General features: G+C 41.4%; 1 protein-coding gene across 1 annotated transcript in view; it reads left to right on the forward strand.

Annotated features, from left to right (window-relative positions):
- The first annotated feature begins 13929 nt into the window (after positions 1–13929).
- The window catches only part of FLT3 (fms related receptor tyrosine kinase 3), a 72844-nt gene continuing 61871 nt past the window's right edge, over positions 13930–24902 (forward strand). Inside the window, exon 1 of the mRNA XM_035003636.1 lies at positions 13930–13972. Coding sequence (XP_034859527.1) covers positions 13930–13972 — 43 coding nt within the window. The remainder of the gene's footprint in view (positions 13973–24902) is intronic.

Genomic DNA, 24902 nt, shown 5'->3' on the forward strand with positions numbered 1-24902 from the left:
GGCTGTTATCAAAGTCAGGGCTGCAGACATCTCAAGGCTTGACTGGAGAGGATCACCTTCTAAACTCATTATGTGGCTGATGTCGGGCCTCATATCCTCACTGGCTATTGGCCAGAGACATTAGATTTTTGCCACGAGAACCTCTCCATGAGGAAACTCACAGTATGGCAGGGGGCTTCCCTTAGAGTGAGTGAGTGAGGGAAGATTGAGAACAAGCAAGATGAGGCCTCAATCTTTTTATGACCTAATCTCGAAAATGGTGTCTTATCATTTTTGCCATTTTCTATGTGTTAGAAGCGAATCATTAGGTCCAGCCTACACTCAGGGTGGGTTATAACACAAAAGCATGAACACCAGGAGGTAGGATCCCCAGACCATCTTAAAGTATAACCAAAATCGGTTAATGAGTCCTTGAATAATTGAGTCTGACTCAAGCAAAGAAAGTCTTTAATGTGACTCTTTTTAAATTCTTAACCATAAATCTAGAAATGTAATCAAATATCCTTTTTTTTTTAAAGATTTTATTTATTTGAGAGAGAGAATGAGATAGAGAGAGAGCACATGAGAGGGGGGAGGGTCAGAGGGAGAAGAAGACTCCCCGCCGAGCAGGGAGCCCGATGTGGGACTCGATCCAGGGACTCCAGGATCATGACCTGAGCCGAAGGCAGTCACTTAACCAACTGAGCCACCCAGGCGTCCTGTAATCAAATATTCTTGAAATATATATATATAATAGTCCTGACTGAAGATATTTGGTTACTGTTTGCTGGAATGCTAAGATTTTTAGGATTCTGTTCATGATTTATAAGGGAAACCCCCCCCCCCCAAAATACAAAATATAGTCCATCCCCTAAAATCATAGTAGCATCATTAAAATTCTCAGAAGCTTGTATTTTTAAAAATCCATAATCAGAAGTGCTCAGGTCTGGTTTTGTTCATAGGCAAGTCATGGCTAATCCCTCTTAAAGACTTTTCCCTGGTACTGTGGAGTTGAAATATTCCTGATGCTTTTCCATGGCATGAAAATGTGGGCTGCTCTGAAGTGGTACTTAATTCCCATTTCAAATTAAAGCTCTCATACGAAATGGATCCCCCTCCTTTCATTTACCTAACTCATCTCTCACTACACCCCCACATGAGTTTTCCACTGTGACCTGACTCATCCACTGATTTCTCTTTACAAGGCCATCACATGGCTATCATCCTGATTGATAACAGATCCGTTCTATTTCTTTCTGTTAAACCACGTTTTCCCTCTCCTTTAAAAAATATAAAATCTGCTGCAGCTCACCTTCCAGACGAACCTCAGTAGCTTTTAATGACAATTTAATTAGACTTGAATGAAGGTGCAGACCACGGAGGGGTGGGCAGTTGCTGCCAGACCAGTGTACTGACATTTACGATTTCAGAGGTAGAAGATTTTCAAGGTGTAACCATGGAAATGAACAGACAAATTGTGATCGAAGTTGTTGGGAACAAGGATGTCTATGTTATTGGAGGGCAGAGAGTTGGATGGGTGTATGTTCTCATGACAGTGGTTAGGCGGAGGGATGCAAGTGAAGGAGGAGCGTAACTAGACTGGGGGGCCCAGTGCAATATCCCCTCAACTGGACTCAAGAAAGAGAAAGCTGTACGAGAGATTGCAGTTAAAAAGGGGTGACAGTGACTAAGAGGAATACATAATGTACTGGATTTTCATTTTAAAAAACACAACCTGGTTTGAAGAAGTAATCAGTCAAATACAGGCTGGCCTGTGAATTATTCTGGAAGGTGTACCCACGCTCTCACCTCCTGATGCCAAATCTATAACCTGTGACCCTAAATATATGTCACAGCCAGACTGAGCTTCTCTTAGAGAAGTAAACTTGCAATGCTGGGAAAGTATAAAAATAAGTTTTTAAATGGTAAAAAAAATTGATGCCAAATCACAGTGCTTAATATTTTTGTACAAGGATTATGTTTTGTAAATCATTGTTACAGTTTCTGTATTTTATTCATGATTTGAGATATTTGATGTGTTTAAGAGAACCTCACGTGTTAGATTTGTTTTTAAGAGAAATACTTAGAAATGTTTGACTAATTAAACTTATAATCAATATTTAAGGGAATCCAATTACTAAATCTACAAGTATTCCCTTATTATTCATGCAAAAACTCCTTGAATGCTGAGGAAGTTTGATTAGACTTTATTAGGTAAAGAAGAAAAAAGTTACTAAATGTGTGATAGTTTGAAAAGTCTAAGAAAATTTGGTAAATGTGTCAAGTGTTTAGGGAGATTTAATTATAAATTTATAGTTAATAATTTAAATTTATAAGATGATTGAGTGTTAACCAAGAAAAAGTAAAAATGAATGCTTTGAATTTCAAGACAAACTACATTAGATTTATAAATAAAATAAGATTTCTAAGTTGAGCTCAAAAGCTTCAAAAAACTAAGTTCAAAGATTTGCAACCATTACTGAGTATTTTTTCTTTTCTTTTTTTTTAAGTAATGTCTACGCCCAACATGGGATTCAAACTCAATCCCGAGATCAAGAGTTGCACGCTCTACCAAATGAGCCATCCAGGTGCCCCTATTACTGAATATTAATTAAAATAAAAATAATATGCCAACAACATGGATTGGTTACATAAATTATGACCCATAGGTATGATGAAATTTCAAATTATTACAAATAATTTTGTAGAAAAATCAATATAGACAGCATTTGATTTTTTAAAAAGCAAGCTATAAAAATATATATAAGATTATCCTGTGACGCCTGGGTGGCTCAGATGGTTAAGCATCTGCCTTCACCTGAGGTCATGATCCCAGGGTCCTGGGATGGAGCTCCACATCCACATTGGGCTTCCTGCTCAGCAGGGAGTCTGCTTCTCCCTCTCCTTCTGCCCCTCCCCCGCCCCATGCTCTCTCTCTCTCTCTCAAATAAATAAATAAATAAATAAATCTTAAAAAAAAAAAAGATTGCATGCCTCTTTAAATGTAGGAATTGTCTTCCTCACCTACATAACCCGCGTGTCTAGCGCATAGAAGGCATTTAATAAGTGTTGCTTGAAAGAGGGAATGAAGAATAACTTTCCATTTCTCTTCTTGCCTCTCCACTTGAAAATGCAGGCTCTGATTTGAAGACTTCCTATTCCCAAAAAATCTGCTCCAAAATATCTCCTTGTCAGTTTGCCACAGTGATTGAAATTCTCTCTGTTGAAGTAAACTTTTTTTAGTTAAAGCATTATCTCCAAAGGCTCTACTCTTGAACTCTATCCATTCCCAGGACTGGCAAAATGATCATGGTTGTCAAAACTGAGTGATGAATATGTATATCGTTTACATTGTTACCTCTACTTTTGTGTATGTTTGAAAATTTCTGTATTAAAAAATGTCTTAGAAACCTGTCAAAAAATTCAACAAGTCATGCAACAAATATTTAATTTATGAGATCACACTGTATGCTAGTCACTGGGTTAGAGTCTAGGGATACACGTGTGAATAAAAGGGGTGAGAGTGGGCTGTGGGTAGGAGTGGGACAAACATACAGTGCAACACACAGACGTGAGAAAGGAGAGGATATACCTAGGTCACAGTTGGGGTGCAGTCAGGGGCTGACAGAATGGTCCAGGACAAATCTAGAAGGCAGACTGGAAGGGGCAGGGAAAATGGTGAGAAGGGGGGGGGTCAAGCCAGACAGAAACAGTATTAAGTACCAAGACATGGAAACCAGGTAGAAGGTGGTGAATTTGGAATTCTAGTTCTCTATGACTCTAACTTCGGGTACATATGGAGGAATGGTGGGGAAAAAAATAGTCCAGGTATAAGTTAAGCTGTTGTCACAAAGAGACCCCAAGATAAAGTGGATTAAATACGATCAAAGTTTATTTCTCTCAAGTAGCCGTTTAGAGGTATGCAGGTAGTCCAGGCTTTCAGGGTTGCTCATTGGAGTCCTAAATGCATTCCATACTGTTGCTCCACCATACCCTAGGATGTGATCCTTGTCTGCATCATCAAAATGGGATGACTGTCATGTCCACGTTCCAGCTCAGCAGAAAGAAAAAGCAAACATGGAAGGCAAGAAATTTCCTTCAAAAAATAATTTACTTTGAAGTAATTTCAAATTTATAGAAAAATTTTCTAACCAGTAAAAGGAGATTCTCCAATCAATATTATATTGCATTTATTCTCTTGTATTCATGCTCTCTTTATATATGCGTATAGGAAGAGCCGTGTCCCTAAACTCTCTGATTTCCATTTCCCCCACGCAAAGTCACTCACCTCTCTAACTAGGATACAAACCCTCCAAATCAGGAAATCAACATTAGTACATAGTTCAAGATGTCATTCAAATTTTGTCTACAGCAATGTCTCTTTCGCTTTCTGGTCCAAGATCCCATTCAGGAATATGGGCTACATTTTGTTGTTTCTGCAGACTCTTCAGTTGTGGAACAATTCCTCAGTCTTTTGTGCCCTTGACAGTTAAGAGTACAGGCCTTTCATTCCTTAGAATGACCCTCAACTTTGGTCTGTCTCATGTTTCTTTTCTTTTTTTTTTTTTTTAAAGATTTTATTTATTTATTTGACAGAGAGAGACACAGCGAGAGAGGGAACACAAGCAGGGGGAGTGGGAGAGGGAGAAGCAGGCTCCCCGCAGAGCAGGGAGCCCGATGTGGGACTCGATCCCAGGACCCTGGGATCATGACCTGAGCCGAAGGCAGTCGCTCAACTGACTGAGCCACCCAGGCGCCCTGTCTCATGTTTCCTTATCCAGACTCTGGTAAGGCATTCTTAGAAGGAATACCACAGAAATGACACTGTGTTCTTCTTAGAGGATCCCAACAAGAGACATGCCATGTTGACCCATCCAGTGGGTGATGTTAACCTTGACCACCCAGTTGAGTTGGGGCATGCTAGGTTTCTCTACTATGGAGCCATCATTTTCCACTTCGTAATTGATTAGTATTTTGGAAGGGGGTGTTCCAAGACTGCACTAATATTCTATTCTTTTTTTTTCTAAAGATTTTATTTATTTGTTTGACAGAGAGAGACACAGCGAGAGAGGGAACACAAGCAGGGGGAGTGGGAGAAAGAGAAGCAGGCTTCCCGCAGAGCAGGGAGCCCGATGTGGGGCTCCATCCCAGGACCCTGGAATCATGACCTGAGCCGAAGGCAGACGCTTAGCGACTGAGCCACCCAGGCGCCCCAATATTCTATTCTTTATAGAATGACGTGTGGCATCATCCGGGCTTTCCTGAAACAAAGTGTTGTGATCCGATTGTGCTTTAGAGAATCTCAATGGGAAGGGGGCAGTGATGGTTGTTGTGGGGTGACTGTGATCATCTAAGCAAGATCATTGTGAAGACTCATGGCAGTGGAGAGTAGAAAGAATGGAGGGAACGTATGAAAAAGATATTTAGGTGATAGCTCCCAATCTAGACCTGATGATGAGTTGAACGTGAAGATTTAAGAGAAGAGGTTAATAAAAGGGTGAATAGTGACTGAGATAGCGTGCTTCAGGAGCACATTCTGGTTTTTTTGAAAATGGGTGTGTAGTTGGTGAGAGGGGTATAAACTGAAGATACAGACTTTGGAATCTTTGGTGTCAAGACAGTGCTGGGAGTAGAAGAGTCACTAGGAAGCCTGGAGGAGAGAAAAGAGGGGCTTTAGCTCAGGGGAACACCAGCATTTGGGGAAGGGGAAGAGGAGGTAGACCAGCAAAGATTGAGAAGGATAATTGGAGAGGTGGGAGGATGATGCTTGTAGTAAATAAGACATTAGCAGATTACCTGCCTACAGCCTAACAAAAGTCTGAAAGGATAAAACATGAGACTTCACAGATGTGCATGGGAGTGGCAGGAAGTAGAGAAAGATAAACCCCAAAATTCCCCCCATGGTCAAGGAGCGGCACACAGACCCTAAGGGAACAGGTTTGTTAGGAAGAATGTGAAACCTATAGCTTTTCTTCCATCAGCTTCTTGGTCCTGAGCTGGGCCGCTCTATTATTTGTAGTCCTCCACAGGCCCTAAGATCGTTTCCTGTCTTCCATCTCTACCTGCTCTCCCCTCTCACCAGCCAGGCCTACTGAGCAACAGAAAATGTTACCAGCTCTACTTTTATTATCTTGTCACCAAACACAACACATGTTAGTATTAAGTATTTCCTTTAAGAAACTACAAGAGAAATAAAGGGAACAAAACAAAAGTCACAGGAACTGTGCAAAAAATAGTATAGAGCAGTTTGTTAGTTACTGTTTTCCTGGAAGTGTAAATGGCTCTAGGACAGCTCTCAGTCCCCTCCTCGGAGGATGCTCAGAGGCGCCTGGGGTAGTTTCCATAGTTAGCTGGGGTCCTAAATCAAATGATTCCTTTCTTAAATGCAAGGTTATTTCTGCTGTGGACTCTTGGCAAGCATACAGTTCTCAGTTTCTTTCTTCCTTTTTTTAATTTTTTTTGTTAAAAAAATTTATTTATTGAGATATAAATCACATACCACCAAAGTCACTCATTTAAAATGTATAATTCAGTGGTTATAGTGTATTCACAGAATTGGGCAACCATCACCACAATCTACGTGAAGAAAATTTTATGACTCCAAAAAGAAACCTCAGACCCATTAGCAGTCACTCCTCGTTTGCACCCCTGCTTCTCCCAGCCCTGGGAAACCACTACTCTACTTTCTGTCTCTACTGATTTGCCTATTCTGGACATTTCCTATAAATGGAATCATATCATATGTAGGCTTTTACGACTGGCTTCTTTCACTTAGCATAATGTTTTTAAGGTACCGTCTTGTAGCATCTACCTCTGCTTTTCATGGACAAATAACATTCCATTGTATGGATACACCACAGTTCATTTTTCTGTTCATCAGTTGATGGGCATTTGGGTTGTTTCCACTCTTTGGCTATTATGAATAAAGTTGTTAACATTCATGTACGAGTCTTTGTGTGGATGTTTGTTTTCATTTCTCTTGGGTACATACCTAGGAGTGAAATTGCTGGGTCATAAGGTTTAACCTTGTAAGAAACTGCTGGAATATTTGCCAGAGCAGCTGCACCATATTACATGCCTACCGGGAGTGCATGAGCGTTCTGATTTCTCTACATCTTCACCCACACTTGTTATCTGTCTTTTTGATTCTCACTTTTTTTGCATCAGTACTTTCTGCTCTTCTCTGTAGGGGAGGTAGGGCCCCAGCTAAACGGCCCTTCTATGCTTTACCAGCTCTGTGGACTTTGGAGCCCTGTGAACAAGAAAAGCCAATTCTTTTTTGGTGCCTAAAAATCCCACTCCTTGGCTTTGGGCCAATCTGTACTGGCCTGGCGTACCTGGTTTCACCCTTCCTGAAGTGTCCTTCCTCTGGCTCCCTAGGAGAGAGGGGGCTAGGATGCTGTCCTACCTTCCCCCACCAATGAATCTCCTTATATCCCTTGCTCCCAATGGTTGTAGTTACTCAAAGTCCTTTCTCCTTTCCTGGATACCGAGATAGTAGAATCCCTGGTGATTTTCCTTGAAATGTAAATGGGCCCAAGTTCCCCTTCTCCCAGACTCACTCTTTTCTATTCCATTTGCCTGAAGTATGTTAACTAGCTGGGTGTTGACTTGCTAAAACTCTATCCCTTCCCCTCCATTTTGTTTTTAGTTCCATTATTTTATATGTTGTTGATAATTGAATTCATGCTATTCTCCTTGAGCCCAATATTGCTTAGCAGAGTGTTTATAAACTTCCAAGATTTTAGAATCAAACTTATGAATTTTTTGGCTTTACTGTAGAGTGATCAGAGAATGTAAACTTTGCTTTTGAGATTTATTTATGTGACCTGGTATATCATCAAGATTTCTAAAGTGCCAAAGAAGGCCAAAAAAAAAAAAAAAAAGATATCTTCTCTGCATGTAGGATGTAAATGACTTGTTGATTATATATTGTTTGAGTCTTCTACATCCTTAGTTGTTTTTGACACTTTGACATGGGCCAAGGAGTCATTACAACAGATGCCACATCTTCAATTCTTGTCTTCTTTTCATGAACTCCTTCCTTTGACTTCTGGAATCATCCATCTCTCCCTGCTTCAGTTTATGCTCTTAATAGACTTCTGTAGAGTAGGAATAATGATACCTGACTGTAAGATTGTTATTAGAATTAAATAAGATCACAGTTACAAAGTGATTAGTACAGTGTTTGGCAATTATACTGAGACATGATGGTTAAAAGCAGGGTTATGGATGCAAGCCAACCTGAATCCCAGTAGCCTCATACTAGCTGAAAGACCTTGGGTGTGCCACCTAACAGATCTGAGCCTTGGATTTCTTTCTTTGTTTGTTTTAAAGATTTTAAGTAATCTCCACACCCAATGTGGGGCCCAAATGCACCACCCTGAGATCAAGAGTCACATGCTCTCCCTGTGTGTGTGTGTGTGTGTGTGTGTGTGTGTGTCTGTCTGTCTACCAACTGAGCCAGCCAGGTACCCCCAAGCCTCAGATTTCTAATTGGAGAAACAGATTCCATAGCACTCCTAAGGCCACAAGTCAGAGATAACCAGTTTGCATTTTGCCTTCCAGGCATTTGGATATATATATAATTTTTAAAAATCTGATACATGTTTTCATAGTTTTGTATCCTTTTTTTTTTTTTAAAGATTTTATGTATTTATTTATTCAGAGAGAGAGCATGAGGGGGGAATAAGGAGAGGGACAGAGGGAGACAGAGAATCTCAAGCGGGCTTCCTGTTTAGCATGGAGCCTGATGCAGGGCTAGATCCCACAACCCAGAGATCATGACCCTAGCCGAAACCAAGAGTTGGATGCTCAACCAGCTGAGCCACCCAGGTGCCCCAGTTTTGTATCCTTTTTAATGGAACTCTTTAGAGGCATAATTTTTAATGGCTCTCATTGTTGTGTTAAAATGAATTAAAAGTAACTCATATTATATTTCTTTGTAAAAACAAAATATCAAATTGCAATCTACCAGCAATTAATAACTAAGCCATAGAAGAATCATATGGATTAATTTCTCGGTATCGATTTTGAAACCTATGTGTTACGGGTGGAATTGTGCCTCCCCCCACCCCTGAAAGAGATATTTTGGAGTCCTTAATCCCTGTACTTCAGATCATGACCTAATACGGAGATAGGGTCTTTACATAGGTACTCAGGTTACAGTGTGGTCATGAATCTCCTTATATCCCTTGCTCCCAATGGTTGTAGTTACTCAAAGTCCTTTCTCCTTTCCTGGATACCGAGATAGTAGAATCCCTGGTGGGCCCTAATTCAGTATGACTGGTGTCCTCATAAGAAGGGGGAAATTTGGACACAGAGACAGACACATTCACACACACACACACACACAGACACACACACACACAGGGAGAATGCCACGTGAAGATGAAGACAGAGACAGGGGTGATGCAGCAGAGGCCAAGGAATGTCAAAGGTTGCCAGCAAACCACCAGAAGCTCAAAGTGAGGCATGGGAGAGATTCTCCCACACAGCTCTCAGAAGGAACCAACCCTTACTTCACCTTCATCTTGAATTTCTAGCCGCCAGAACAGTGAGACAATAACTTTCTCTTGTTTAAGTCACTCCATTTGTGGTACTTTGTTACAGCAGCCCTGACAAACCAATACATTACCTGCTGCTAAGAATTCTAAGGACCTGTGTGATACCAAGTTTGTGTCTTGAAAACAGTTTCCGGGGTTGCGCTATCTAGTCCATCTCATTTAGGTGGGTTAGTAAAATGAAAACAAAGAGCAGCTGGTGACGTCTAAGGGAGCACAGTTATCTGCCACACATTCCGGATGACTTAACTACTCCATTATCTCAAAATCTTTTTCCCCCCAAATCTTTTTATTACAGAAAATTTCTAAGAAAAATATAATGAGCTTATTTAAGTATTGCTGAGATTCAATGTTAGTCACACATGGTCAATTTTGATTCCCCCACTCAAACCCTCCCACATCAAATTATTTTGAAGAACATTTCAGACTTTATCTCATTTTTAGCAGCTTTATTGAGATCAAATTAACCTGCCATATAGTTCACCTCTTTCGTGTAAAACTCAAAATGGTTTTTAGTATATTTACAGAATTGTGCAACCATCACCATAATCTAATTTTAGAACATTTTCATCATCCCCAAAAGAAACTCTGTATTCATTAGCTGTCATTCTCTATTCCTCTCTCAAGCTCCCAATTTTATCTGTAAATATTTCATATGTGCTGCTAGAAAGGTAGGAACTATTTTAAAAATACATAACAATATTATCACATACAAGCTTTTTTAAACAATAATTATTTAATATCAAAGATAAAATCGTGGTCACATTTTCTTGACTACTCTGTATTTTCAGCTTGCTTGAACTAGGATCCAAATAAAATCCTTACATTGCACATTATAATTGCTTGATATATCTGTTAGTTTTCTCTTCATCTATAGGTTCTCTCTCTTTTTTTTTCCTTACAGATTTTTATTGAAGAAAATAGGTTATTTGTTCTATAAAGTTTGCTAGGGTCTGGGATTTCCTGATTGTAACCTTGTGTCATTATTTGCCACTGGATCTGGGATTTCAATCAGATTCAATGGTTTTTGTTTGTTTGGGTAAGACTACTTCATAGGGGGCACATGGGTGGCTCAGGTGGTTAAGCGACTGCCTTCGGCTCGGGTCATGATCCTGGAGTCCCAGGATCGAGTCCCGCATCGGGTCCCTACTCAGCAGGGAGTCTGCTTCTCCCTCTGACCCTCCTCCCTCTCATGCTCTCTATCATTCTCTCTCTCAATAAATAAGAATCTAAAAAAAAAAAAAAAAGACTACTTCATAGGTAGAAGCGTTGTGTCAAAATTTCTTTAAAATTTTCTTTTATTGTGAAATACATCATACCTGCAGCAGTGTATAAAAATAGTTATATAGTTTAAAAAAGAATAATAAAACAAACATCCAACATCCATTGCAGGTTAAAACAGTAAGAGTATTGCCAGGTCCTTAGAAATACCCAGCCTGCCTTCTCTAATGAAATCTCCAATTAAATTCTTCTCTTCCCACCCCATTCTAGAAGTAAGCACTATCCTGACTTTTGTGATAATTATTCCTTCAACTTTCTTTATACCCTTTATGAATATATTCCTAAAAAGAATATTGTTTGGTTTTGCCTTTAGGTCTATTATTCCATGATTTGCCTAACAGCCCCCCCCCAACACTGTTTTGAGATTCATCCATGTTGCTTCAGATAACTGTAGTTCATTCATTTTCGCTGCTATATAGTATTTCTTTTTTTTTTTTTTTTAAGATTTTATTTATTTATTTGACAGAGAGAGACACAGCGAGAGAGGGAACACAAGCAGGGGGACTGGGAGAGAGAGAAGCAGGCTTCCCACCGAGCAGGGAGCCCGACTCAGGACTCGATCCCAGGATCCCAGAATCATGACCTGAGCCAAAGGCAGACGCTCATCAACTGAGCCACCCAAGTGCCCCAGTGTTATATAGTATTTCATTATATGAATATACTAGCTTATTCTTTTGTAGTGGATATTTAGATTGTCCCCAATTTTTTGACATTACAAACAATAATGCTATGAACATTTTTGTTCATGTCTCCTTGTGCATGTGTGTAGAATTTCTTTAATATATATATATGCCTTAGAGAAATACAACTTGTTTGTCTCTTTGCTTGTTTTGTTTCCTAAATTCCACATGAGTGAAATCATATGGTATTTGTCTTTCTTTGTCTATTTCACTCATTTGTTATTTGACTGATTTCCTTCCCTCTTACCACTTCTCATAGAAATTTCTGCCTTGTGCCCAAGATTCTTTGAAGAAGCATCATATCTTCATGATTTTGTGTTCTTGAACCTTGCTCCACCCAAGCAGATATTCTGCAAACTTGCAATCATCAGTTTCTTTTAAAGCTTGCAGTAATCAATTTATAAATAAAAGGTAATGCATTTTGGAGCACTGGGTGTTATGCACAAACAATGAATCATGGAACACTTCATCTAAAACTAATGATGTAATGTATGGTGATTAACATAACAATAAAATTTTTAAAAAGGTAATGCATTTGATCTTGGCAGTTAGAAGGCTTACAGCCCATTTTTCTTCTCATTACTAGCCTGCTTCATTGCTTTTATCTCTTCATGCCTCACTTAACTCATGCCTCTTCCTCTAGTTCTTTGTTGGATCCAAGGTAGACACCATTTTTTAAAAACTATTAATTGTGATAAAATGCACCAAGATGATATTTACCATCTTAATCATTTTTTAAAATGTACAGTTCAGTAGCGTTAAGTACATGCAGATGGTTGTGCAACCAATCTCCAAAACCCTTTTCATCTTGCAAAACTGAAACTCTGTACCCATTAAACACCAACTCTCCATTCCCCCCCTTCCCTCCCCCCCATGGCAATCACCATTCTACTTTCTGTCTCTATGAATTTGACTGCTCTAGGTACCTCATACAAGTAGAATCATGCAGTGTTTGTCTTTCTGTGACTGGCTTATTTTACTTAGCATGTCCTCAAAGTTCAACCACATTGTAGCACGTATTAGAATTTCCTTATTTTTTTAAAAGTCTGAATAATAGCTCTTTGTATGTATATACCACATTTGTTTGTCCATTCATCTGTAGATGGATATCTGGGTCGCTTCTACCTTTTGACTATTGTGAATAATGCTGCTATGAATGTGGGTGTACAAATCTCTCTTCGTGACCCTCTTTCGGTTCTTTTGAGTGGAACTGCTGGATCATATGGTAATTCTATTTTTACTTTTTTGAGAAACTGCCATACTGTTTTCCACAGTGGCGGCATCATGGGAGACGCTTTTGTTTCCGTCATACCCTATGGGGTAAAAATTATTGTGCTATAGACTACCGCGGAGGGAAAGATTGTATGACCAAGAATGAACACTGCCAATTATCATACTTTATTAGAAAATTATTTACATAATTAAAAGCATGGAATTCCTAGAATTGGGATTCACCTTATAAACCATTTGGTCCCCTCCCCTCATCTACAGGTGAGTGAGCGGGGACTGAGAGGGCAAGCGGCTTGTGAGGTCAAAGGGCTAGCTAAGGGAAGACTCAGAACCGGCATCCAGGGTTTTCCAATCTTCAACTTACTGCAAAGAAAATAATTTTCAACTGGAGATACATATTCGACGAAGAACAAGAATTATGGAATGGATAATTCAAAACATCCTCTGTGTGTTTTGCTTTTGTTTCTATGGCTGGTTTTTAGCCTTCCTAATTGCCTTGGTTGACATTGAAACCGAGCTTGCCTTTCTCGTTGCCGCTATTGACTAGGTCCTGAGCATTCTTGGAGATGGAGGGGGAGACAAAGAAAACCAGTCCGTAATTAGGATCCACTGAGTTCGAAATACGACCGCCTGCTCTTCCCGCGCTACCCAGGGCTGCGGGTGTGTGGCGCGGATTTAGCTGCCATCCCGGGGCCTCAAAGGACCCCGCGCACGAGGAGGACGGTTTCTGGCTCTCTGCTGTCCCCAAGCTCCGGGATCCATACGGGAGGGTTCAGGGACTCCCGGGGGTGGGGGGGAGGAGAGCAAGGCAGAGCCCTTGCCGCGCCCCCTCCCCAGCCACCGCGACGCAGCTCCGAGCACTTCCCGGGCGGAACGGCGCCCGATCTCCCCCGTCACAGCCGGGCAGCTCCGGGCGCCGCGGAGCGCGGGCTGCGGACCACGGCGGGCACGTGGGCTCGGCCGCAGCGCTGCGCCAGGCACCGGCTCCCCGGCTCGGCCCAACCTCTCGGCTCCCGCCTCGGCCCCTGCCGGTGGGGAGAGGGATCCTCCCCCCTTCCACTTTGCACCAGTCCGAGGGAATTTGCGGTCGGTGACGCGCATCCTTAAGCGAGCCACCTGCAGCGCGGGGCGCGCCGCTCTGGGCGGCATCGCAGGGCTGGGCCGGCGCGGCCTGGGGACCCCGGGCTCCGGAGGCCATGCCGGCGTGGGCGCGCCGTGGCGGCCGGCTGCCGCTGCTCGGTAAGGCCCCGCACGCCCGCTCGCAGCCCCCCCAGCCCCCGGCGCGGCCCTCGCCCCCACCCCGCACTGTGGACCCGGGCGCGCGCCTCCCGGTCCCCGCCGCCTCGCTCCTCCCGGAGCTCGCTCTTCCCTCGCTCCCGCGCCCCTCCCCTCTTTCGCGCCCTCCCGGCTCGCCCCGAACTTGTCCGCGGCCCCCGCCTGCCCATCCCGCGGCGTCCTCCCTCTTTTCTAACGCCGCCGCTCCGGCTCGGCCCGCGTCCCGAACGGCGGCCTCCCGACGCGCTGCCCGGGGCCGGGGCCGGGGCCGGGGCCGCGGCCGCGCCAGCCGCCCGCCCCTCCCGGCGCCCGCGCCGCCGCCCGCTCGGCCCCCGCGCTGGGTGGTGGGCTGTCCGCCCGAGGCCGCGGCCCGGACGGTGGCCCCAGGTGGCTCCGGACCGCGCCTGGACCGACCCCGGAGACCGGAGACTCCCGGGTGGCGTCTTGGACTCTTCTTTTGAGGTTCTGATCTACGGAGTGAACTCTGAGGGGGAAAGGCGCCCGCGTTCTCCCCCAGAATTAGTCATCCCGAGTTAACGACCCCCACCCGCGCCGAATTTTGGTGGGACCAACGAATAGCTACTTCGGAAATGTTATGGAAACAGGATTTACATATGAAAATACTAGCTGCCCCTTCTAACTATACTCGATTTTTTATCCCGGCATTAAACCCCAAGGGGGTTTTCAAGGACTCAGCTGACTGTTCCCAAATAATCTCCTGGATGGCATAGTCGGCAACGTGAGGGGAAAAAAAAAAAAAAAATCCCCTTTAGATCCATCTCATCGATTCGGAAAGATAAGAGGGTTGGTTTGCATTTACGGTGAAGGAGACATTTGTGGGAGCCTTGGATCCATGTCCAGTCCTGCAACCTTGGGACCGGCACTCACCGCCCCCGCCCCGGCGTCCTCCTCGGTCTCAGTCCAGTGGGGGTGCCCGGCTGTCTCCGCCAGCTCCAAAATTCGAGCATTCTAACTTGCAGTCTTTGTGGTACATAGAGAAACTATTTTCATAATAGATGTGCAGGAATTATGTCCAATAGCTTTTGTGAAAAATAATTCAGAATTAGTAAGAAATGTAACATGAGGGGGAGAAGAGTGGGAAAACAGACCTTTTGCATTTCTTAAACATTTACCTTTGCTAATTGGTAAATATGTACATTTCAAATGGACCGTACAGTATGTTTTTCGGTCTATTAATACAAAAAGCTGGCTCTCTGTTACGTATGACATTAAGTAGTAAGTGAATTTTTCAATAGCATACAGAGGCTTACAAAGATTCGTACTTGCAACTATATTTAAACTGCACTGAATTCCTTTATATTTAGGAACAATCTCAGAAATTTCTACATCTCGTTCCAGATTTTTCTAAATGAGGTATTATTTGCATACAGCAAATATGCACCCATTTTAACAGTACGATTCCATTAGTTTTTATATGTGTATGTACCTACAGAACCTTGGATATAGATAGCAATTCTACCCCCACCCCCTCTCAGTCAATATCCCCCCAAAGGTAGCCACCACTCAGACTTTTAATACCATCCCTTTTCCTGTTTTTTGCCCTTCATGTAAACCAGATCATCCTATGTACTCTTTTATGTCCAGCCACTTTCACTCAACTTTGTGATTAGGAGATTCAACCTCGGTCTCAGTAGCAATGGGTTGTTTATTTATTTATTATTTTTTTTAAAACTGCTGAGTGCTATTCCTAAGTATCAGTATACTATACAATTTATTTATCCATTCCGTCGTTGAAGAACATTTAGGTTGCTTCCAATTTTGTTCAATTAGGAATGACTCTGCTGTGAACATTGTTTTACATGTTTCTGGGGGACATAAATACTCATTTTTTTAGGGTGCTACCCACCAGTAGAATTCCCAGATCATAGATTCAGTTTTGGTAGAAACTGTCAGTTTTCCAAAGTGGCCCTACCAACTTACATTCCCTCTGGCAGCTTTTGGGAGTTCCAGATCCTCACATCTTTACCAATACTTGGTATTACAGATTTTCTTGAGCAAAGGAGCAGAACGTGAGAAACTTAAAGTGAGGACTTCAAAATATTTAAAAACTTTAAATTCCTTGAATTATAAGATGCAACCCCCATTTCCCTTATATTGTTGGCTCTACCTCTCATGAATAATGATGAAGCTTTCTAAGTAGGATTTAAAGAATGGAAACGTGCTCTCCACGGTCTTAACTGCATTATGTGCTGAGACTGGAGAAGAGGAGGGGGATTTTCAATATTTCAATTGGTATGATGTTGTCTCCTTCATTCATGTCGGAAAATTCATAGTCAGAGCCTTGAATTACACATTTTATTGTCATCCTCCGCCCTTGTTGCTTTTCTTGCTTTATTTGCCTTCTTGTGAACCACTAGCCTGAGGGGAGATGATTCAGGAGGAGGTGGAGGGAAGGGACGCTGGGCAAAAAATAAGTTTGGATTAGATGGGACACCAGACTTGGTGGCCTGATAATCAGATCCTCTTTGATTCTAAAAGTCTAGGTCTAATTGTTGCTGTCATATAAGTTTAGATCGGCTGTCCATTTCTCCTTAGGTACTTCACATCGACCCATAGTAAATTATCTCTGAGGCTGAGTTGTGAACTCTTAGCCTTCCATGAAAGAGTGGCTCTACTTTTTATAACTAAAAAGGCACTCTCAGGAATTCTTGGCTATTAATCAAGATTTTGTCATTGTTGTTGAGTTCTCCTGTCGTTGAACTGCAGAACAATCAGGAGATCAGATAGTAAATGTGGAGGAGGAAGACTTTACTTATATTCCAGAGAGGACTTTGGGTAAGAAAGTTGAGGAGGAAGCATGCATAAGAAAGAAGAACATTTTTTTATCCGATAAAATTTTATTGAACACGTATTTCTGTGCTGGGCACAAGGGATACAAGGATGAAAGAGACTGAGGATAAAGGAACTTACATATAATAGCTAATTCTGTTCTATTTAAGAAACGCATGGTCAGTGCCTTTCCCCAGGAAAAGCACTTCAGCACAAAGCTGCCTTTGAGTTAGTTAAACCTTCCAACACGGTTGTTCTGACCACTAAATATCTGTAGATGAAAAATAGCATGCTTCCATGAAGGAAACTTCAACCAACTCACAATGGGAATCCCAGGTTTTTTGGTTCCCTCAAACCACTTAAACGTACATATACTGTATTTAATGGTTGTGGGAAAGAAACTGCTCTTCCATTGAAACTAAAACAAATGGACTGTTCTAGAGTTCAATATGGCCATCTTTTAGGTCTTGGGAAGAAGACATTTCCTAAATGGTTCCTTGAGCAAAGCTTATCCACCTCACTTTTCTCCCAAAGAGCATCTCTCTCCCTTGCGAAGCCCACAGGAAGTCTCAGTGCTAGCACTTTCTCCACAGTTCTTTTTGTTCCTGTCATCTTGTCACTCTTCAGTGAAACTCAGCAAGCAGTGTGACAAGAGCCCTTAACGTTCAATGTTCAAGATTACAAGTGTGCCGACTCCCTAGACACCCACCAGATACTGCCTTCATCTTTGGGTAAAGATTCTGATTTGACAAAAAGCAAATAACCTCAAAAGTATTGTATCGTATCATTTTTCTTGATGTTGAAAGGGACCTTGCGGAGACAGAGTAAGAATTTGGGGGGGCGGATATGAGGGATTGAAAATTAGCTTAGCCTGCTTTATAATTTGTGTATCTTGGTCTTGCCCCCGTGTTCTATCCTTCATTCACTCTGAAATAACAGACTCTTGTGAATCTCACTGTAGGTGGTTTGTCTGAGTAGAGCTTCTTGGTTTTTGTTAGGTGACATGGTGATCTTAAGACTTTTCCATGACTCCCAAAAGAGCCTTAGCTACTGCTGAGTTAGGTAGCCATAGTCACGTGGCCAAAGGTTTTTCTGTCTTTCGGAGGGGGGTGGCCTATGAGCTTTATATGTAGGTGACTTATTTACATGTGGCTGCTACCTTCTATGGCCATACGATCAGTGGTCCTCAAGTGATAAAAGCTTTTGTAGAACTCACTGAAGGTGGTTAATTAGAATCATGCAGTTCTGTTCTATGGGTACCAACACATGTGGAGGAAATTTAAAAATAATATGAAGTACACACACACTGTTCTTTTGTGGCTAGAGGAATTGCATAAGATCCTAAAAGAGGAACTATTGTTATTTTTTAGGTTTAAACAGTAAAATATTTTTTTCGCTGCTGTCATTATAAGTCAAATGGTAGCCAAGAGTCCTCCAAAAAATTATTTACAGTCTACACTAAAACAGGATATTGTCATTATTTATACAAACTGTTATGTTTGGATTATAAGATACTCACTGAACTCCGTCTTCAAATGCTTTGCTACTTGAGTTAGGATTTTCCTAATGGTAGGGATTCTGTTCTTGGAGGCAATGCAGATAGATATATTAGGAATAACAAGACAGTTAGGAAACATGTGTTCTTTCCTCTGGCAGGGAATTTCTCTGTGCTTAAGTTCCTCATTTGTAAAAAGAAGATAAGCAGTCTCTTACTCCTTCATCAGATAATTCCTGTAAGGTACAGCTGCATTCCTTGTTAGGCAGGTGCTTTGCAGAAAGGGAAGTATATAACGTCTGAAGAAATCATTAGGATTTAGAGTCCCAGGATTTTCCTCCTTCCCTTCTTAGACACTTTTGAGCACTGTGTCTAGGACTTGTGTAAGTCCCCCATAGTACTGGTTCCTGCCCTCAAAGAGCTCACAGTCTAATGTTGGGGGTGTTGGCAGGAAAAGGTCAGGCATATTAAAGGGAAATTGCAGTGCAATTTTGGAAATATGCACAGAGACTGATCCTGTAACCCAGACTGAGAAAGTAAGGCAAGGGTTCCAAGCGGAAGTCCTGCCAGAGCCGGGACTAGAAAGATAAGGAAGAGTTGACAGGGAAAGGGGAGGAGAAGGACGTTCCAGGCAAACTGGACAGCAAGGAAAAGGTAGAGAGGTAAGAAACATGCAGTAGATGGAAAAGTATAGCTCCATTCTGGGTTGCTGAGACACAATGTACAAGGCTTCTGGGACAGAGTAGCTATCATTTGAAAGGTTGTGATTCAGAAAATTGTTGGAAGACTGTTCAGTGGATAGCTTTCAGAAAACATTCTGGGTTACCAGAGGCTCTGTGTGTAATGTGTAAGGAGTGTTTTGGTGATGTGATGAGGGACTCGGACTTTATCATGTAGCCCAAGAGTTTCTGGATGGAATTCGGTTATCCACTGTATTCATCAGGGTGTGTGTGTGTGTGTGTGTTTTGGAGAGAGGATTAATTGTATTCCTCAGATTTTTCAAAGGGGTCTGTGACTTAAAGAGTAAGCACCATTGCTGTAGGTTGTTGAGGGGTTAAGCAGAGGGGTGACATGCTCTGATGCGTATTTTAGAAAGAGATTTCTGTAGACAGGATGGATGTCAAGCTGACGGGTCTACGGCAGGGAGGCCAGCTAGGAACTTGTGGGCAGTCGCCCAGGCCAGAGATGACCAGAGCTTGAATTGGGGCAATGGTAATAGAGATGTAGAGCTGCACATAGATTTAGGAATTACCAAGAGGTTAAAATGTCAAGGCTTGGCAACGGCCTGGCTGATGGGAAGTGAGGGAGGGGAGGAGTCAAAGATGGCTTCTGGGTTTCTGGCTTCGGTGACGGTAGCTTTGTTGCCACTACCTGAGAGGGAAGAGAAAGGAGAGGGTAGGTTTAGGAAGGACAAAGGAGAGTTTCGGAAGGACAAAGTGGGTTTAAGATTCCTGGGGCTGCCCAGATATGTAGCGATACACACTGGAGGGACGAATTCAAAACTCATGAGCAAACAGATGGCAGTTAAAATCGTGAGAATTTTCAGAAAAAAGAGCATAGAATGAGTGGAGGGGATGAGACCTTAGGGCTACCCACTTCTAAGGACTAACACTCTTGTATGTCTCCTCCTCTCCAGTAACAGCGCTGACTGTTTCTGGCCACCAGAATGCTGTGTGTGTGTGTGTGTGTGTGTGTATGTGTTGCAGGGGGTGTTCCCCACACCAAGCAATTCTCAGACACCAGCAGATGTCCTATAATTTCACTCAATTCTGACACTATCTACCTGGAAACAGCATCAGATCCCACAGGTGAGGGGTTCAGATCCTTCCTCTTGCCACTTCAGATGTCCATCCCAGGTCCGGGCTGTCCCCTGGACTTCAACCACGGGCTAGCAATCAGAGGTTTTCATGACCTCCCCTCCTTCAGGTTTGATCAATTTGCAACAGTAACTTACAGAACTTACACAAGCATTTTACTTACTAGGTTAACAGTGTGTTATAAAAGGCTCTAACTTAGGAGCACCCAGATGAAAGAGATGCATTAGCGTAAGGTGTGTGGGAAGAGGGCGGGGCTTCCACACCCTCTCCGGGAAGCCCTCTCCTCGCACCACCACGTACGGGCTTGCCAACCTGGAAGCTCATCAAATCTCCCAGTCCGAGAGTACTTATGGAGTTTAATCAGCAGCTCCCCTTCTTCCCAGAGTTCAGTGGGTGGGACCAAAAGCTCCCACCCTCTGATTACTTGGTCTTTCTGGCTATCAACCTCATCCTGAGGCCATCTAGGGACCCTACCCTAAGTCACCTCATTAGCATCAACTCCAGGGTGCGCTCAAAAAGGGCCCACCGTGGATAACAAGACACTCCTATCACTCGGGAAATTCTAAGCATTTTAGGAGATTTGTGCCAGGAACCAGGACTAGTCAAATATATTTATTATACCACACCAGTCTGGTCTACTGCCCTCTTCTACAGCAGGTGAGGGAAATGGGGTCCAGAAAGGTTAAAGGACTTGCTGAAATTCAAAGTCATCCAAGCAGGTAACTCTCAAAAGAGGGGCTTGGAACTCAGACCTGGTAAGTCTTCTCCAGGTCTCTGTGTTTCCCAGGAGACTCAGCTTGGAGAACCCGAAAAGGAGGCGCCCTGACAGTCTTTGATTTGTTTTATGTCTAAATCCATCACCCTTTCTGTGGAGGAGATTTTTACTTTTACCTAAAATTTTATTTTTGATTGTTGCTAATTTTTTTTTTCTTACCCCCACCCCCACCCCAGCCCTGTCTCTTCAAAGCACACCACTTTGGGGACACTTTTCCAATTCCAAAGCTGTCATCATTGCTCAGACTGTGTTTGGAACTGGACTCTGGGAAGTGCTACCAGGGTTTGGGAATGGATTCTCATTAAGAACCTTAATCTCGGGCGCCTGGGTGGCTCAGTTGGTTAGGCGACTGCCTTTGGCTCAGGTCATGATCCTGGAGTCCCAGGATCGAGTCCTGCATCGGGCTCTCTGCTCAGCAGGGAGTCTGCTTTTTCCTCTGACCCTCCCCCCTCTCATGTGCTCTCTCTCTCATTCTTTCTCTCAAATAAATAAATAAAATCTTTAAAAAAAAAAAAAGATCCTTAATCTCAATGGTGGCAAATTCTTCCTTTGGCTTTTTAAAAAAGTCAGGTTTATTAAGGTACTATTTTCATATTGCAAATTTTACCCTTTTTAGTGTACGGTTCCCTGAGCTTACCCAACAACTATCATCATATAACTAGCACCACTATTAAGATACAGAACATTTCCATTCCCCCCAAAACTTCTCTTATTCTTCTTCATAGTTAATCAACCCCAATACCCACCTCCAACCTCTGGTGACCAATAATTTCTTTTCTGTCCCTATAATTTTTCCTTTTCCAGAATGTCATGTAACTGGAATTTTATACTATGTAGACTTTTGAGTCTGTTTCTTCACACAGCATAATTATTTGAGAGTTATCCATCTTGTTACATATGTCAGTACTCAAAAACCAAAACTCAGTCAAGTACCGTTGAAGATCTATTAACTTTTATTAAATGCTTCATGAATTGGACAGCGCCCATCTAATGATTAGAGGGGAACTCCGGGAGCTATACAAAACAGAAGGATTTTATAGATAGACATGGGATGGAACAGTTAGCAAAAGAAAAGAAAAGATTGCTTCACACAAGGTCACCTTCCCTTAGGGAGACATACAGGGTGTCTTGTTAGGTGGATTACTTCATCTTTCTTTGGGGCATGGAGAGGGCCCTTGTGACAGATTAACTCATTGGAGCTGACCAGAAAATTTCTGAGTGGCTAGTTAAGACTACATTTCTAGGGAAGGTTGAAATTGCCATTAGGTTAAGTATTAAGCCCTGGTTTGGTGACTTGGCCATAGCATGAATAACTCTGTTTTGGGCCTGTGGTTTTCTTTTTAACAGTCCTTTTTTCCATTCTTTTGCTGAGTAGTATTTCATTGTTGGATGTGCCACAGTTTGTTTATCTATTAACCAGATGAAGTTCATTTGTTTGCTTCTAGTTTTTGGCAGTTATAAATAAAGCTGCTATAAATAATTGAATATAAGTTTTGGTGTGAGCATTGGTTTTAATTTCTCTTGGGTAAACACCTAAAAGTGGCAGTGTATTGCTGGAATGTATGCTCAGTGAATATTCAACTTTATGAGAAACTGCCAGTTTCTCAAAGTGATTGGACCATTTTTCATCCCCACTAACAATGTTTGAGAGTTGCAGTTGTTCAACATCATTGTCATCACTTGGAATGGTCAGTTTTTTGTCTTTGTTTTTTAACCCTTCTCATGGGGTGTGGCAATGTGTCATGGTGATTTTAATTTGCATTTACTTAATGACTAATGATGTTGGTCATCTTTCTATGTGCTTAATTGTCATCCTGTATTATGTTTGGTGAAGTGTTTCCTAAGATCTTTTGCCTATTTTTTTTTTTAATCAGGTTGTTTGTTTTGAAAATACTTTTTTCCAGTCTATGGCTTCTCTTTTCATTTTTTTTTTAAGGGAGCTTCTCTTGGGGAGCAGAAGTTATTAGTTTTGACGAAGTCCACTAGTGGAAAAATTAGCCCTAGACTAAACACTGCTCTGGTCCTACCTAGCTGAGCTTAAAGAAAGACCTGAAAGGAACAAAGTGTCTACAATGAACTTAACTACATCCCATAAAAATGTTCAAAAATATGTAACAAATACATCTGACACCAGGTGAAATTCACAATGCCTGGTTTCCAGTCATAAATTAATAGACAAACAAAGGATTAAAAATTCAACCCACAGAGAACAATCAGTCATCCAAAAGGGACCCAGTAATGACATAGAATATAAAATTAGTAGACAAGAACATTAAAATAGTTGTTATATTATATTCCACATGGTTCTGAAACTAGAGGAAAGATTAGACATGTTAAGCAGGAACACAGTAAATATATAAAAAAAATCACAGAAATTGGACTTCTAGAGATGAAAATTGCAATTACACTGGAAGGAGTTGACAGCAGATTGACTGCAGAAGAAAAGATTAGTGAACTTGAAGACAGCAATAGAAATAATCCAAAATGAACAGAGAGAAAAGACAAAATAAAATGAACAGAGAATCAGTGAGAACTTCAGCTGGTCAAATAGACATGTAAGTCTGCTGTCAGAATGTATCCTTTTTTTCTGGATGCTTTTAAGAGTTTCTCTTTATCATTGGCTTTAAGCAATTTGATTATAATGTACTTTTTGTAGTTTTTTTTCTGAGTCATGTGTTTGGGTTTTGTTGGGATTCTTAGATCTGTGGGTTTATCATTTACATCAGATTTGGACATTTTCTCCATTATTTTATCAGCTATTTTTTCTGACCTCCTTTTCCCCATTCTTTGCAATGACATGTATATTTGACCTCCAAAAGTGAGTAAAATATAAGACTTTTTATTGTCTAAACCCCTTTGAAAGATAATTGACTGTTTAAGGCAAAATAATAACAGTGACTTGTTGGGTTTATAACTTATGTTGAAGTGCAATGTATGATAGCAATAGCACAAAACCTGGGAGGGATGAAATTGAAATATACTATTGTAGGATCCTTATGTTATATATGAGGTAGTATAACAGCACTTAAAAGACTGCATTAAGGTAAAGATGTATACTATAAACCTTAAGGCAAGTGCTAAAATAACAAAAGAAAGCATTATGGCTAATAATCCAAGAAATGAGATGAAGTAGCATCATAAAATATCCTCACTTATTCCCAAAGGAGGCAGCAGATTGACTGCAGAAGAAAAGATTAGTGAACTTGAAGACAGCAATAGAAACAATCCAAAATGAAGCAGGCAGAAAAAGAGGAAAAGGGAAAAAAGAAGAGATGGAACAGATAGAAAACAAAGAATAATATGATAGATTTAAACCTAAGCATATCAATAATTTTATTAAATTTAAATAATCTACACATCACAATTAAAAGGTTGTCAGGCTTGGTAAAAAAAAAAAAAAAAAAGCAAGTCCCAACTATATGGTACATAAATAAAGCCAAACTTGGATATGAAGACACAAAAACGTTAAAAGTAAAAGGATGGGGAGGAGGAAATCCCATGTCAACACTAAGCAAAAGCTGGAGAGACTAAATAACAGACAAAGTACATTTCAGAGCAAAGAATATTAGTAGGGGCAAAAAGTCATATCATAATGCTATAAGGCTTGGATCATCAAAAGGACATAAAAATCTTAAACATTTATGCATCTAATAGCAGAGTTTGAAAATACATGGATCAAAATCTGATTGAACTGCCAAGAGAAATGGACAAATCCACAGTTATATTTAGAGAGTTCAACACTCCTTTGACAATTGATAGAAAAAAAAGAAATCAGTAGTTTGTAGAAGACTTGAACAACAGTATCAACCAACTTAATCTAATTTACATCTATAGACTATTCCACTCAACAAGAGCTGAATGTACATTCTTTTCAAGTGCACACAATATACTTATCAAGCTGGGCCATATTCTGGACCATCAGACAAGCTTCAGTAAATTTTAAAAGATACAAGACATACAAAATATATCCTGTGACTTCACTGGGAATTAAATTAGAAATTAATAACAAAAAGATAT

This window comes from Mirounga leonina, unplaced genomic scaffold (assembly GCF_011800145.1).
Source record: "Mirounga leonina isolate KUSES-001 unplaced genomic scaffold, KU_Mleo_1.0 Mir_127, whole genome shotgun sequence".
Classification (NCBI taxonomy): domain Eukaryota; kingdom Metazoa; phylum Chordata; class Mammalia; order Carnivora; family Phocidae; genus Mirounga; species Mirounga leonina.